Here is a 12,331-nt window from a genome sequence, read left to right on the forward strand (position 1 = left end):
GAGAACAGATTGTGACGTTTCCATCTTGAACTTCTCTTTGACAATGAAGCGGTTCAGTCTGCTTACGTCCAGTACAGGTCTCCACCCACCCGACTGTTTCGGGACTAAGAACAGTCGGTTGTAGAACCCTGGAGAGGATAGATCCTGAACTGGCTCCACAGCTCTTTTTACGAGCATCTGCTCCAAAAGATCTAAAAGGATCTGTTGTTTTTCCCAATGGTAGGAGGGCGACAGATCCTTGGGTGACGTACAAAGGGGTGGCGAATCGAGAAAGGGGATCTTGTAGCCTTTCTCTAGAACTTCGACGGACCAAGAGTCCGCCCCTTTCGCTCTCCAGGCTCCCGCAAATGAAAGTAGCCTGGCTCCCACAGGTGTCTGGAGGAGTTGATGATCACTTTTTGCCCCTGGGCTTCGATGGGGCTGCTCCTCTGGAAAAACCTCTCCCTCGTGGAGTCGATTTCGAGGAAGAAGCTCCTCCACGAAAGGGCTGTTTCTTCTTGGAGGAAAGAACTGACGAAGACGTAGAAGGGACTGAAGGACGTCTAGACGAATGGGCCAATAGGTCCTCGTTGCCTTCTCCCTTAAGACTGGAAGCAAGATCCTTGATTAAAGGCTGGGGAAGAGATGGCTCGACAAAGGGGCAAACAATAATTCAGCCCTTTGTGATGGCGAAACTGACTTGAGGTGAAATTGCAGTACAAGGCCCTCTCTTCTTCAAAAAAGACCTGTACAAAAATGGGAGGCCAGTTCCTCAGAGCCATCCCTGACGGCCTTATCCATGCAATTCAAAACACTGGATAGCTCCCCAGGCTGATCGAGTCGGGGCTTCTAAGCTTGAGATCAAAAGCACCCAAGCACCAGTCTAAGAAGTTGAAAACTTCCATAGAACGGAAGAGTCCCTTCAGATGATGGTCGGTCTCGGACATAGTCCACGAAACCTTAGCAGTCGACAGCAGGGACCTCCTGGAAGCGTCGACAAGGCTGGCGAAGTCTCCTTGAGACGAAGAAGGAACTCGAGAACCGACGTCCTCACCTGTCTCATACCACATGCCCGCCTTTACCGCAAAGCTTAGAAGGAGGAAGGGCAAAAAGAAGTCTTGCCTTGCGTCTTCCGTTCCTCCATCCAGGCGTTAACCTTCTTGAAGGCCTTCTTCGTAGCCAGTGAAGAAGTCATCTTCACAAACCCCGGCGTTCTCCTCGCTTTGGAAGAGGCAAGCTGCGAAGGAGGAGAGAGAGGAGCCGAGGGTTTAAACTTATCGCCGAATAAGTCCTTAAGAAGGCGGTTAACACCTGGTAGTCGGAAGACGAGGAAGCAGAAGGTTGATCAAAACCCGCAGGCTCAGAATCGCCAGAGACTTCTCCTTCATGAAAGGGCGAAACCACGAGAATCACAAACAGCTTTCGGGGAACGAAGGCCTTGAGGTCCGATCACGGAAGAGGGATCTACTTTTCCTGCAGGATCAGAATGCTCTGGAGCGCCCCGGCGGCGACTAAAGAGGCGTCCTGGCGGCGTCTGGCGGCGCCCTGAAGAGCATCCGATCGGGAGCCCAACCTAGCGTCATGCTGAGCGTCCTGCCGAACGTCCTGTGCAGCAGCGAGAGAAGCGTCCTGACGAGCAGCTAATGAAGAGTCCTGGATAGCTGCTTGCGAGGCGTCGTGATGATGACGAGAGTCACGAAAAGGAACTCGTGAGCTGTGAGGACGACAGGGCGAAGAAGCAGGAGATGGAGACGAAGAAAAAGGAGCAGGAGACGGGGACTTCCTGGACTTCTTAATGGGAAGCCTCAAGTCCCTTGCGACGACGCGGTTCTGATTCCTTTCGGCCAGAAGAGAGGCCAACTGACGCTGCATATCTGTGAAGATACTCTTGGAAGGAGAGGTCTCATATCCAGGAGGAGAGGAGAGCCTACGGGAAGAAGAGGGGCGAGGGACGCCTTCTTCTTCCTCACAGGAGCAAGAACAGCTCTCTCCTTAGAGCGACTGGGCGCCGCAAACGTCCTCCTCTGACGACGTGCGGGTCCTCTTCTGTGGCGGGAAAGCTTCAAAATCCCGCACAGGCGGAGAAAACTGACGTGAAGCGTCATCTCTAAAGCTCCTCTTCAGTGGGCGAGAGTCCTTGCGAGAATTCCAACCCCTACGAGGAGGGCGCCTCGGAGGACGAAAAGCAGTCCTAAGGATACGAGCCGAAGCACGATCCTTGGCAGCCTGGGAAGTGACAACAGGAACTGCGAAGGGACGTCAGATCGGTGGGAAGCCCCCGTAACCCTCTTACGGCTTTCGACATGCCTTCTCCCTGAGTCCTGGGAGTCTGACAGAGGTCCAGGCCTAGAAGCATTATGGGGCCGATCTGACGCCCCCTCCACGACACTAGGGGAACACTACACTGCACAGCACTTTGAAGCGAAGACACTTTGTTTTCTAGAGCACGGATGGTGTTCATGATCTCCGTCAGGGCCAAACCCCGCAGACACAACCTCAGGGCCCAAGGCAAAACCACAGGGACAGGTACAACAATGTCTACATTGGGGTTATCAGGTGAAGAAATAGAACCCTGACTCTTACACACACTCCTGGAGGAAGACCTCCTGATCCTGTCACGCTCTAACTTACGAACATAGGAATCATACAATTTCCAGCTCGCATCAGACAAAGGCTCACACTCTTTGCAGCGATCATTGATCAAACATACATGCCCCTACACCTCATGCAAACCAGAGTGAGGGTCTACTGAAGCCTTGGTAGCCTCACCTTGCACTCACTCACACAACATACACGAAAGCTAGCAGAACTAGTACCAGACATCATTCAAGAGCAGTCAAAAGCAAAATCATAAACAGTCCACAAAAAGCGTATGCCAATCCACAAGCCAAAGTCAAAACCAAAAGTCAATAGAATACTCAAGTGGAAAACTATGCAAGTTAACGAAATCCAGAGGCGGAGGTACTGTAAACAGATGTTAACAGTACCGACGACAGAGAAAATCTGAATAGAAAATGGGAATGGTTCCCGATTCCCGCCACCCAGCGGCGGGAATGAGTACTAACCACCTGGCCACACTGCGTGTGCCGCAAGTTTTGAAATTCTGTCGGATTTCGGAGAAATACAGCTGTATATATATCTGACAGGTAAGTTTCATGAACAAAATATATATTACACATCAATTTCTGGGAAATTGGGCCCTAAGGGAATCGGCAATACAATATTCAAGTTTGTCTCTCACTTTCAAACAAGATTTCATGTAAACAATTCAGATTACCAAATGTAATAGAAGTAAGGTTTTTTGACAAAAAGGATATTGATTCTGTGCATGCACGAATGACCGTTATACCATAACATACAGCCAAGTTCATAAGTTGCGCACAGGTTAAGCACTGATCTTCAATTATGACTATAAAAATAAATATTCAAAAGTTGATCCTCTTAAACAGAAAATGGAAATATAGACTTATCTAACACTTCTGTAGCTTTAGCACAGATGGACCCCAGATATCGAACTAACTTGAGCAGGTCTCATTTGATGTGCTGACCTGTTCTCACCTCAGGACTTTGATGTTGTGTGTACTATTTACAATTTCGAATTACAGTACCATTGGGCCATTCACCTTAACATAATCTCTAATTTATTTAGGATAAAAAAAAAAAAAAATGTTTAAAACCAGTATTTAATCATCTGAGCCTTCATCAACATTTTCAGTTGTTAGACCCTTAAAGGATGCAACTGGTACAAAAGAACAGAGAGTATAAAACGCATGAGGGGAGTCTTCATCTTCATTACGACGACGGGAGAGACGAACACGCACTCGGAAAGGTGGATTTCTGAAAAACAAAAAATTTTTATATATTACCGACCACATAATTTCATTAAAAATAATTATGGTCCCTTACTGTAACTCCGTCCCCCATTAAGTTAACAATCCAACTTGAACTTCATGATACAACACCTGGAAACACTTGACAATGACCTTTATTGTTACTTGTCCAACTCTTTCCTTTACAAGAACAACAGTAAATAAAAAAACTGACTAGCATTTCCAGGGCTTTATAGAATTTATAGAGAACGATCTCTTCTTTGGATAATAAGCCATACTGACCCTTCAAACGTCTTGCCTGCAAAAGTAACTTATAACTGCAATTGCTCTTGAGGTAGGTTTAAGACTTCTGCTAAAAAGAACGCTGCTTAGTTCAGTAATGCTAATGCCCATCAATAAGACCTCCATGACCATAGTACTAGTGTATCAACTAGTTTTCCAAATCCAATTATTTATTGAAATCTACAGGTAAGTTTGCAGCAAATCTGGATATCACTTTCCTAATAAAATCCCACTTTGCTATCTTAACTGACAACAGTAATCGAATGCTATTTTTCTTTTGGGAAAATTAATCGTCATTTTAATCTTTGAAAATTTTCTAGATTTCTACAAACTATTTCAAAGACTGCAAAGCATGTGGGTCAGTTTTACTGAATAACCTATTACATATATTTTTAGTAATTAGCCCTAAAATCAACATTAGTTTAATCATTATTTTAAAGAATTTATGATTCTTAATTTACAAACAGGTATACAGTAGATATCTGGTCCAGTCATACTAGCTTTAACTTGGGCACTTTAATTAGCCATCACATCTTAGTCCACTAATGCCTACATGCATACAGTAAGCAATTCATCAATACATGCAAGCATAACAAAAATAATACTAGAAAAAAGTACTGAATGAAGCACAAGCATATATATAAGTAATCTCTCAATTACTTGGATCGTCACTATCCAACACACCAGGACAGAGGCCCCAAAAATTTACAGTATATATAAATTTTTCAAAATTTGAAAAAACTGCCTGCCAATGGTTGGCAATGCTGCGAGGCCTCGTGAAAATGTTGGTAATACTGCTTACACTGAACCAAACTGAGAAAAGGTTTTGGTGGGTAAGGGGGGCATTGAGAAGTTTCCAAGGTGGAGGGGTAAGGGTCGAATAGCTGAGCACCATGAGTGAGGAGCGGCAGTGAGGAGAGAGAATAACAACTGAGGATGCTTACATGAAGATTAATTACAGTAACACACACACACACCCCTTTACTTTTTTTTCTTATTTCATGATATGGTATTCTTGTTTATATGTCTACTGTATTTTCTCATTTTTTAAATTTTTTCCAATCAAAAGATAAACGCAAACATGCCCATAGGGTATGTACAATTGCACACACTCATTCAATGTTGTCTGTGAACTTGCCACAGCCTGTTTGGTTATCTTGTTTGAAAGCCTAGCCCAGTAAAATTTACTGAAAATTAAATTCATTCAGGTTGTAATACAGCGTTTGTGTACCACATTACAACACCCTGAATTTATCTTTAGTACATATGGCATTTCTCAATGACGACTTCAGAGCAAATTAATTCCAAGAACACTACTAAAAAGTAATTGATAAATAAGAAAATGCAGTAAAAAGTGTAAATGAGAATACTGTAGCATAAAACATAAATAAAATAGTGGAGCGTTACTGTAATGTTTTCTCTCTCTCTCTCTCTCTACTACACCTCAGTACACATCCTTTAATATAGTGTAATTAATAATGTATCATAAACATAAAAACACAAAAAAAACCTCAAAGAAGTTCACAACGCCATCCAGTGAGTGCACGCATATGTACATACATATTGCCATTTTTTTTTTTTTTGCTTTGCTTGATTTATTGTACTGTATTTCAAAATATGTTTAGTTGACTTAGTTGGCTCTAAGTATTATTATCACATATTACAGTACAGTAATACCCCGAACTTGCGTGAATTCACAGATGCGAACTTTTCACTGGAACCTAACTGTCATATACAGGTTTTTCACACAAGCAAACATTTGCAAATATTGAGAAACCCTGCAAAAGTGTTTGTTTAATTTTTTATGTAATTTATAAGTTTTCAAGCTTATGTGTGTAAATTAAATAACTAATTGAATAATAAGAGGAATAATTTCTCTCTCTCTTTTACTGAGATGAGAGAATTTTTATGGTACATGCACATGTTTGTTTGTTTTGTATGACAAAAATTTTTTTTACCTAATAATAAGCATTAATTTTTCAAATATTTATGTGTGTAAATTAAAAAACTAATTGAATAATAAGAGGAATAATTTCTCTCTCTCTTTTACTGAGATGAGAGGATTTTTATGGTACATGTACATGTTTATTTGTTTTGTATGACAAAAAATTTTTTTGCCTAATAATAAGCATTAATTTTCAAATAATAGTAAGATTAAATAATAATAATAATAAATAGTAATAATATAACTGTAATTAGATATTTCGTATATGACACATATTTAAAACAAACAAATATCTTCCCTCATCTTCTGTAAGAAGCTCAAAGGCAAAGCTGTCAGACATGTTGATTTAACATAAAAAGGGCGAGTGTTGCTGATTAGCGGGTCAAAGTTTTCTTACTTAATTCTCTCTCTCTCTCTCTCTCGTTCGTAGTTAGTACAACCTACGCATTACTGTTTCTCTGTATGTCTTTACCTGTACAGTAGATAATTTTAAATTGATCTAATTTTACTAGTACCGTCTGCAAACTGTAAATGCTCAGTTCTAAAACATAGAGCATTTCAGAACAAAGAGAAAGACAGAAAATAAAGAAGTTTTTGTAAACGAGGTTGAGAAGCCTTCCAAAAATAGATCGGTGGAATGGGAGAGAGAGAAATAGTATACTAATCTTCACACACTCCTACATTTTTACGTCAACCATTTATTTCTTTTTTTAAGGGTAATGTATTAAGCTAACTTTTACATGAAATTACAGTAACTTTAATTTCATTTAAAAGTCAGCTTAATAATTTGGGAGCATGGTTAGAGCTTAATAATTTGGGAGCATGATTAGTCATATTTAGTGTTTAAACTTAAAAAATAAGCATTTATTAGCATTTTTTGAGACCGTGCCAAACTTACGCGAAAATTCGCCTTGTGAGATGGGTTCTGGAACCTAACCTCGCAAAAGTTCGGGTATGACTGTACAACAGTACACAAGAGAATACTTTATCACTGTTATTTCATCTCTAATCACTAAAAATATTCAAAATGCAAATTCATATTTGGGAAAGCTTAAACCAAACAGGTTGTAGTAAGTTCACCAATGGCATGGGATGGTGTGTATATACATACGTACCCTTCACATACGATTGCATTTGTCTTTTGGTTTGAAAAATGTGAAAAAAATATAAACAAGAATAGTGTTGCATAAATTATAAATAAAATATTAAAGGAGTGTGTGTGTGTGTAACTGTACTTGGGCTTCGATGTAAGCATACCGGTTTTAGTTCTCTCTCCCTCTCTCTCCCAGCCGTCTGACGGCAGGCCCCCTCCCCCTTTGGAAACTTCTCGAGGCCTCCCCATCCCCTAAAACCTTATCTTTGTCCGAGTGAAAGCAATATTACCAACATTTTTCAGAGGCCGCACAGCATTGCCAACCATTGGAGGACAGTTTTTCACATTTTTTAAAATTTAGATATATCATACATCTTTGGGGCCTTGGTCCCTGGTCTGGGTGTGTTGGATATTGTCAAGTTCCAAAAAATGGTGGTCCAGATAATTGAGGGATTACTGTACATCTCTTATCTACCTTCCCAAAAATATGCTGAAAAATTGTTGACGGTTGTAGTTCTTATCTTTTACAATATTAAGCAGTGTAAATGTAATCTTTCAAAAAAAAGTGCAAAAATTTTTTTAGAAAGAACATGTATAACTCGGTATATTGTACTCACCCCATCACAGTTCATCTCGGAATCAGGGATTGTTCCCAGTTTTAGTTCCTATCTTTTCCAATATGTGAACTGTAACTAGTTTTGCATAATAAAAAAAAAAAAAAAAAAAAAAAAATCAAACCATGTATAACTTGCTCAGAAATGCATATTTTTAAGGGCTGGAAATATTCACATTCAACTTCCTTTGGCAAGTGCAGAAAACTTTTGGAATTTTTTTTTTTTTATACTATGAGCATCTGCATATCTTCCTCTTTCCACCGATTTTGTTTTTTAAATTGGCAGATTTAAAGTTTGCCCTCTCATGGGTTTAACATATGTATAGGCTGCCCCATAAGGGTTTAGTCGCCCATAATAAAATAAAAACACAAGTAGCTTGCTCATGTTGTCAGAGCAAGGAACATGTAATTACATGCTTCTGATCCTTCACATCCTTACCTTAAAACTGTTTCCCTCAAGCATCACATCTTTAAGCTTACAATCAATTGTATACGGTCTGTCTAATTTGGATAAAAAAAAAAAAAAAATAAAAATAATTTCAAACCTTGATCCAACAGAAACAAGAACTCATTAATAACCACAAGATTTCCAGACATACTTGGAAACAGAAGGTGCTAACCTTGAAGACTTTAAAAGACAAAATTCAGCTAAAAGTAACTTGGTTATAATAATCTGAGGAACTATTAGTTACTGCGAGTTGTTTACTTACTTAATACCACGAGACCAGATGAACTTGTTCAATCTAAGTTCAATACGGACATCCTCTGTTCTCATTTCCTTCCTTGCAAATTTGCGGATCTCTTTAATAGCACGCACTGATCGCTTCTTAAGACCAACATTGGTCAATCTTCTGTGCAAGTGAATGGTATACTCCCTGGTTACCACCTTATCGATGGCAGACTGCCCCTTCCCTTTTTCTTTCTTAGCACGTGGCATCTGGAGAGAAAATAAAATTTGTTAAATATCAGAAGTTGCTAATATAACTACTTAAATATCAGAAGTTGCTAATATAACTACTTAAATATCAGAAGTTGCCAATATCAACTACTCCAGGGGGTTCCTATCCATTCAAATATTAGCCTAGTAGAATAGACTATACCAATAAAGATAAAACCACTCAAGCCAAATTCTGCATGCTGCCAAGCTCCAAATCTCTTAAAACCCTAAAAGCTATATATAGGCTGTCTAGATCAAACCATGGTAACAGCAGGCTACTGTAATGTCAATGGGAAGTTTGAGAGAGAGAGAGAGAGAGAGAGATTACTAAAACTATTGTGAATCGATCAAACTTTCAAACAAAAAGTGTTGAAACAGGAGAAATGGATGAACTCCTGTCTTATAAGGGCTTCTCTAATGGGCAATGTAGCCAATTATTATTAAAACACACACATGCATATCATGAAGGAAGATCTGAAGAAAAACAATGTAGTTTAGAGTAGCTGAAGTGTCTAATCCTCCACCGGACCTTGAAGAGAGCAACTTGCCATGGAGATTTACACAGTATAGCTACAATTGCAAAAGCTATAAGAAATTCTGCATACTAGTGAAAAGGTGTCAAAAGACTCACTTTCAGCACCAGTTGGTATCTTATTAAAACACAGAAGAATACATGTAAAAAATTATTTTAACATACAAAATAACTACCAAATATCTGTGGTTTACATACTATATAATTTGTGGGCGTGTTTTGTTTGGTTTTGTTATGTTTGTGTATCAGCTGGCTATTTTGTACATTTACATAATTGTATGGATACAAATTCTCCTGTTGCTTTACTTTTTTAATTCCAATATTGCCTGCACAATTATCTTTCAAAGATGTTGACAGTATTCCTTGAGGCTACATTGCTGATTAACCCTGAGTGGACAGATCCCCTCATGAGAGGATCTAAACCAAGTTTCGGGTGGTGGACGGATCCCCTCTGAGGAGTATTAATATCACGTGCCATACAATTTGGCTGTATCGAGCGCGAAAGTTTCCATCAATTCAATAGCCCGTAAATGAATGGCTGGCAACTTTAGAATTCAACTCATCTCAGCTCAATCAGTGGAAATCTCAGGGAGATCAGTATTGTTCTTGACTTGATGGGAGTTGCCTTGCTCCACTCTCTCCCATGAAGTCTTTATTTATTTGTTCATAAATACACCCAAGGATTGCTGTTGGTTTTAGTTCTTATCTTTTATGATATGATGTCAGTTATAATTGTAAATTTGCAAAGAAAAGTTCAAATACCAGAAAAAAACATGTATACCTTCAAAAAAGTTACTGCATCTACCGACCTCAGTAAATTTATGTAAACATTTTACAACAAATATACTCAGAATTTGTTACTAACCCAGCCAGTGGGTGGGTGGGGGGACAGAAAAGCCAGTCCAGCTTGCTGCCAGTCTCAAGCCCAGATGAATGGGCAGAGTTGCTGCCTGATCTAGCCAACCAAGTATAAAAATAATGGCAAAAACTAAATAATGAATCTTGAGTCAGTGATAGAATGTCTTGAGTCAGTGATAGAATGCAACAGGGATAGGGCATAACCCGTAAGCGGCGCACTGCAGTATCATGACAGCAGTGAGAAATATGCAAAGGGTACCGCAGAAGGCACGACTGTGGCTAAAGACATTAACGAGGAGACAAGATGGGAAAAAGAAAGGAAGGTGAGAATTGGAAATTGGAATGCTGGTAGCCTCACAAGAAAGGGAAGAGAGTTGGTTGATGTCATGCAGAGAAGGAAAATTATGATTCTATGTATACAAGAGACCAAATGGAAGGGGAAAAATGCAGGAAAGCTTGGAGAAGGATATAAATTTACTACACAGGGGGAGATACAAGGACAAATGGGGTAGGAATTATTCTCCATCCAGAGCTGTAGGAGAATGTCACAGAGGTCCAGCGTATCAGTGACAGACTCATGGGTTTAAAGTTTGTGAAAGACAAGAGAGTATGGCATATCATCTCAGCATACGCCCTTCAACAAGGGTGTAGCGAAGAGGAGGAGGAATTCAGAGGGAAATTAGAAGCATATATAGAAAGAGTTCCAAGAAGTGAAGGATTAGTGTTATCTGGGGACATGAATGCCCATGTAGGTGACAGTTTTGATGGCTTTGAAGAAATATATGGAGGAAGAGGTTTTGGAGGAAACAAAGGTGATAGATTGTTGGAATTAGCAAAAGCTATGAATCTGGTAGTCTTGAGAAGAGTTTGAGAAGAGAAGTCATCTGGTAACATACAAAAGTGGACAAAATGAGACACAAATTATGTTTTGGTTAGGACGGAAGACAAGAAAACCATTATGGATTGTAAGATTATTCCAAATGAATTTGCTGTAGCTCAATATAAACTGGTAGTGGCAGATTTTAGGTTGAAAGCAATAAGGAAAAGGAAAACCCCAGCCAGGAATAGGAGGATCAAAATTTGGAAGCTGAAGGGGGGGGAAGGCAAGAGAGTTCAGAAGTAAATTGGAAAGCGCCAGAGAAGAGAGAGATGTGAGTGGAATGTTAGAATCGCCTGAAGTGACATGGGATGATATGAAAGGGATTGTGGTTCCAGCAGCAGCAGATGTGTGTGGGAGGACAAGTGGTAAGCAGCAACAGGAAAGAGAAACATGGCAGTGGAATCAAGAGGTTCAAAACAGCTGTGAAGGAAAAGAGTATGGCCAGAAGAGAGTGGGAAGAAGATAACACCTACCAAACAAGAGAGGAGTATAGACAGATAAAGAGGGAAACAGAGAAAGGTAGCGACTGCAAAGGAAGAAGCCATGAGAGAGTGGTATGAGAAGGTGGGAACACCAGAGGGAGAACAGATAATCTACACAATTGCAGTAGGAGAGGTAGGAATTACTAAAGATGAAAATGGAAATATCTTAATTGAGGAAGAAGAGATCAAGAGAAGATGGAAAGAATATTTTTCACAACCATTAAACACTGAGAATGAGTGGAAGAACTGGAAAAATGTTCCTCCAGTAGAAGGACCAATAGCAAACATCAGAGAGAGAGAGAGAAGTCGAGAATGCTATAGAGAAAGGAAAAGTAAATAAAGCTGCAGGAGCGTCAGTTAACAATGGAAATGATTAAAGCATTGGAAAATCTAGGCAAAGAGTGGGTGCACACACTACTGGAAAAGATCTGGGATGTACAGGAAATGCCAAGGGACTGGAATGGTAGTTGGATGATTGAAATGTACAAACAATAAGGAGACGTGTTCAACTGTGGGAAGTACAGAGGAATACAGCTTTTGGAGCATGTACTCAAGATACTAGAAAGAACAGAAGGGAGGTTAAGAGAGTTGATAGATATACATGAGCAGCAGTTTGGGTTTGTGAAAGGAAACAGCACGGTGGATGTTATTTTTATAGTAAGACAAGTCTGAGAAATATTTAGAAGGAAACAGGACAGTTTACACGTTTTGTGACCTCGAAAAGGCTTATGACAGGGTACCCAGAAGAGTATTTATTGGTGTTTGAGAAAGAGAGGAGTACCAGAGAAGCTGGTACGGTTAGTGAAGATGATGTAAAGGGGGCAAGAACCAGTGTACAAAGTATGGGGAGACTGAGGTACTCAATGTGGAGGTTGGCCTCCATCAGGGATCAGTTCGAGT

The 12,331-nt window shown here is 40.0% G+C and overlaps 1 protein-coding gene across 1 annotated transcript; it reads right to left on the minus strand.

Moving 5' to 3' along the window:
* Nucleotides 1-3,646: 3,646 nt before the first annotated feature.
* RpL31 (ribosomal protein L31) lies at nt 3,647-8,710 on the minus strand. Its single transcript, XM_067101882.1, has 2 exons — nt 8,453-8,710; nt 3,647-3,816 (listed from the first exon to the last, which is right to left on the minus strand). The coding sequence occupies exons 1-2, from the start codon at nt 8,677-8,679 to the stop codon at nt 3,663-3,665; spliced, it is 381 nt and encodes a 126-aa protein (XP_066957983.1). The 5' UTR covers nt 8,680-8,710; the 3' UTR covers nt 3,647-3,662.
* Between the last annotated feature and the right edge of the window lie 3,621 nt (nt 8,711-12,331).

Source organism: Macrobrachium rosenbergii, chromosome 58 (genome assembly GCF_040412425.1).
Source record: "Macrobrachium rosenbergii isolate ZJJX-2024 chromosome 58, ASM4041242v1, whole genome shotgun sequence".
Lineage (NCBI taxonomy): Eukaryota > Metazoa > Arthropoda > Malacostraca > Decapoda > Palaemonidae > Macrobrachium > Macrobrachium rosenbergii.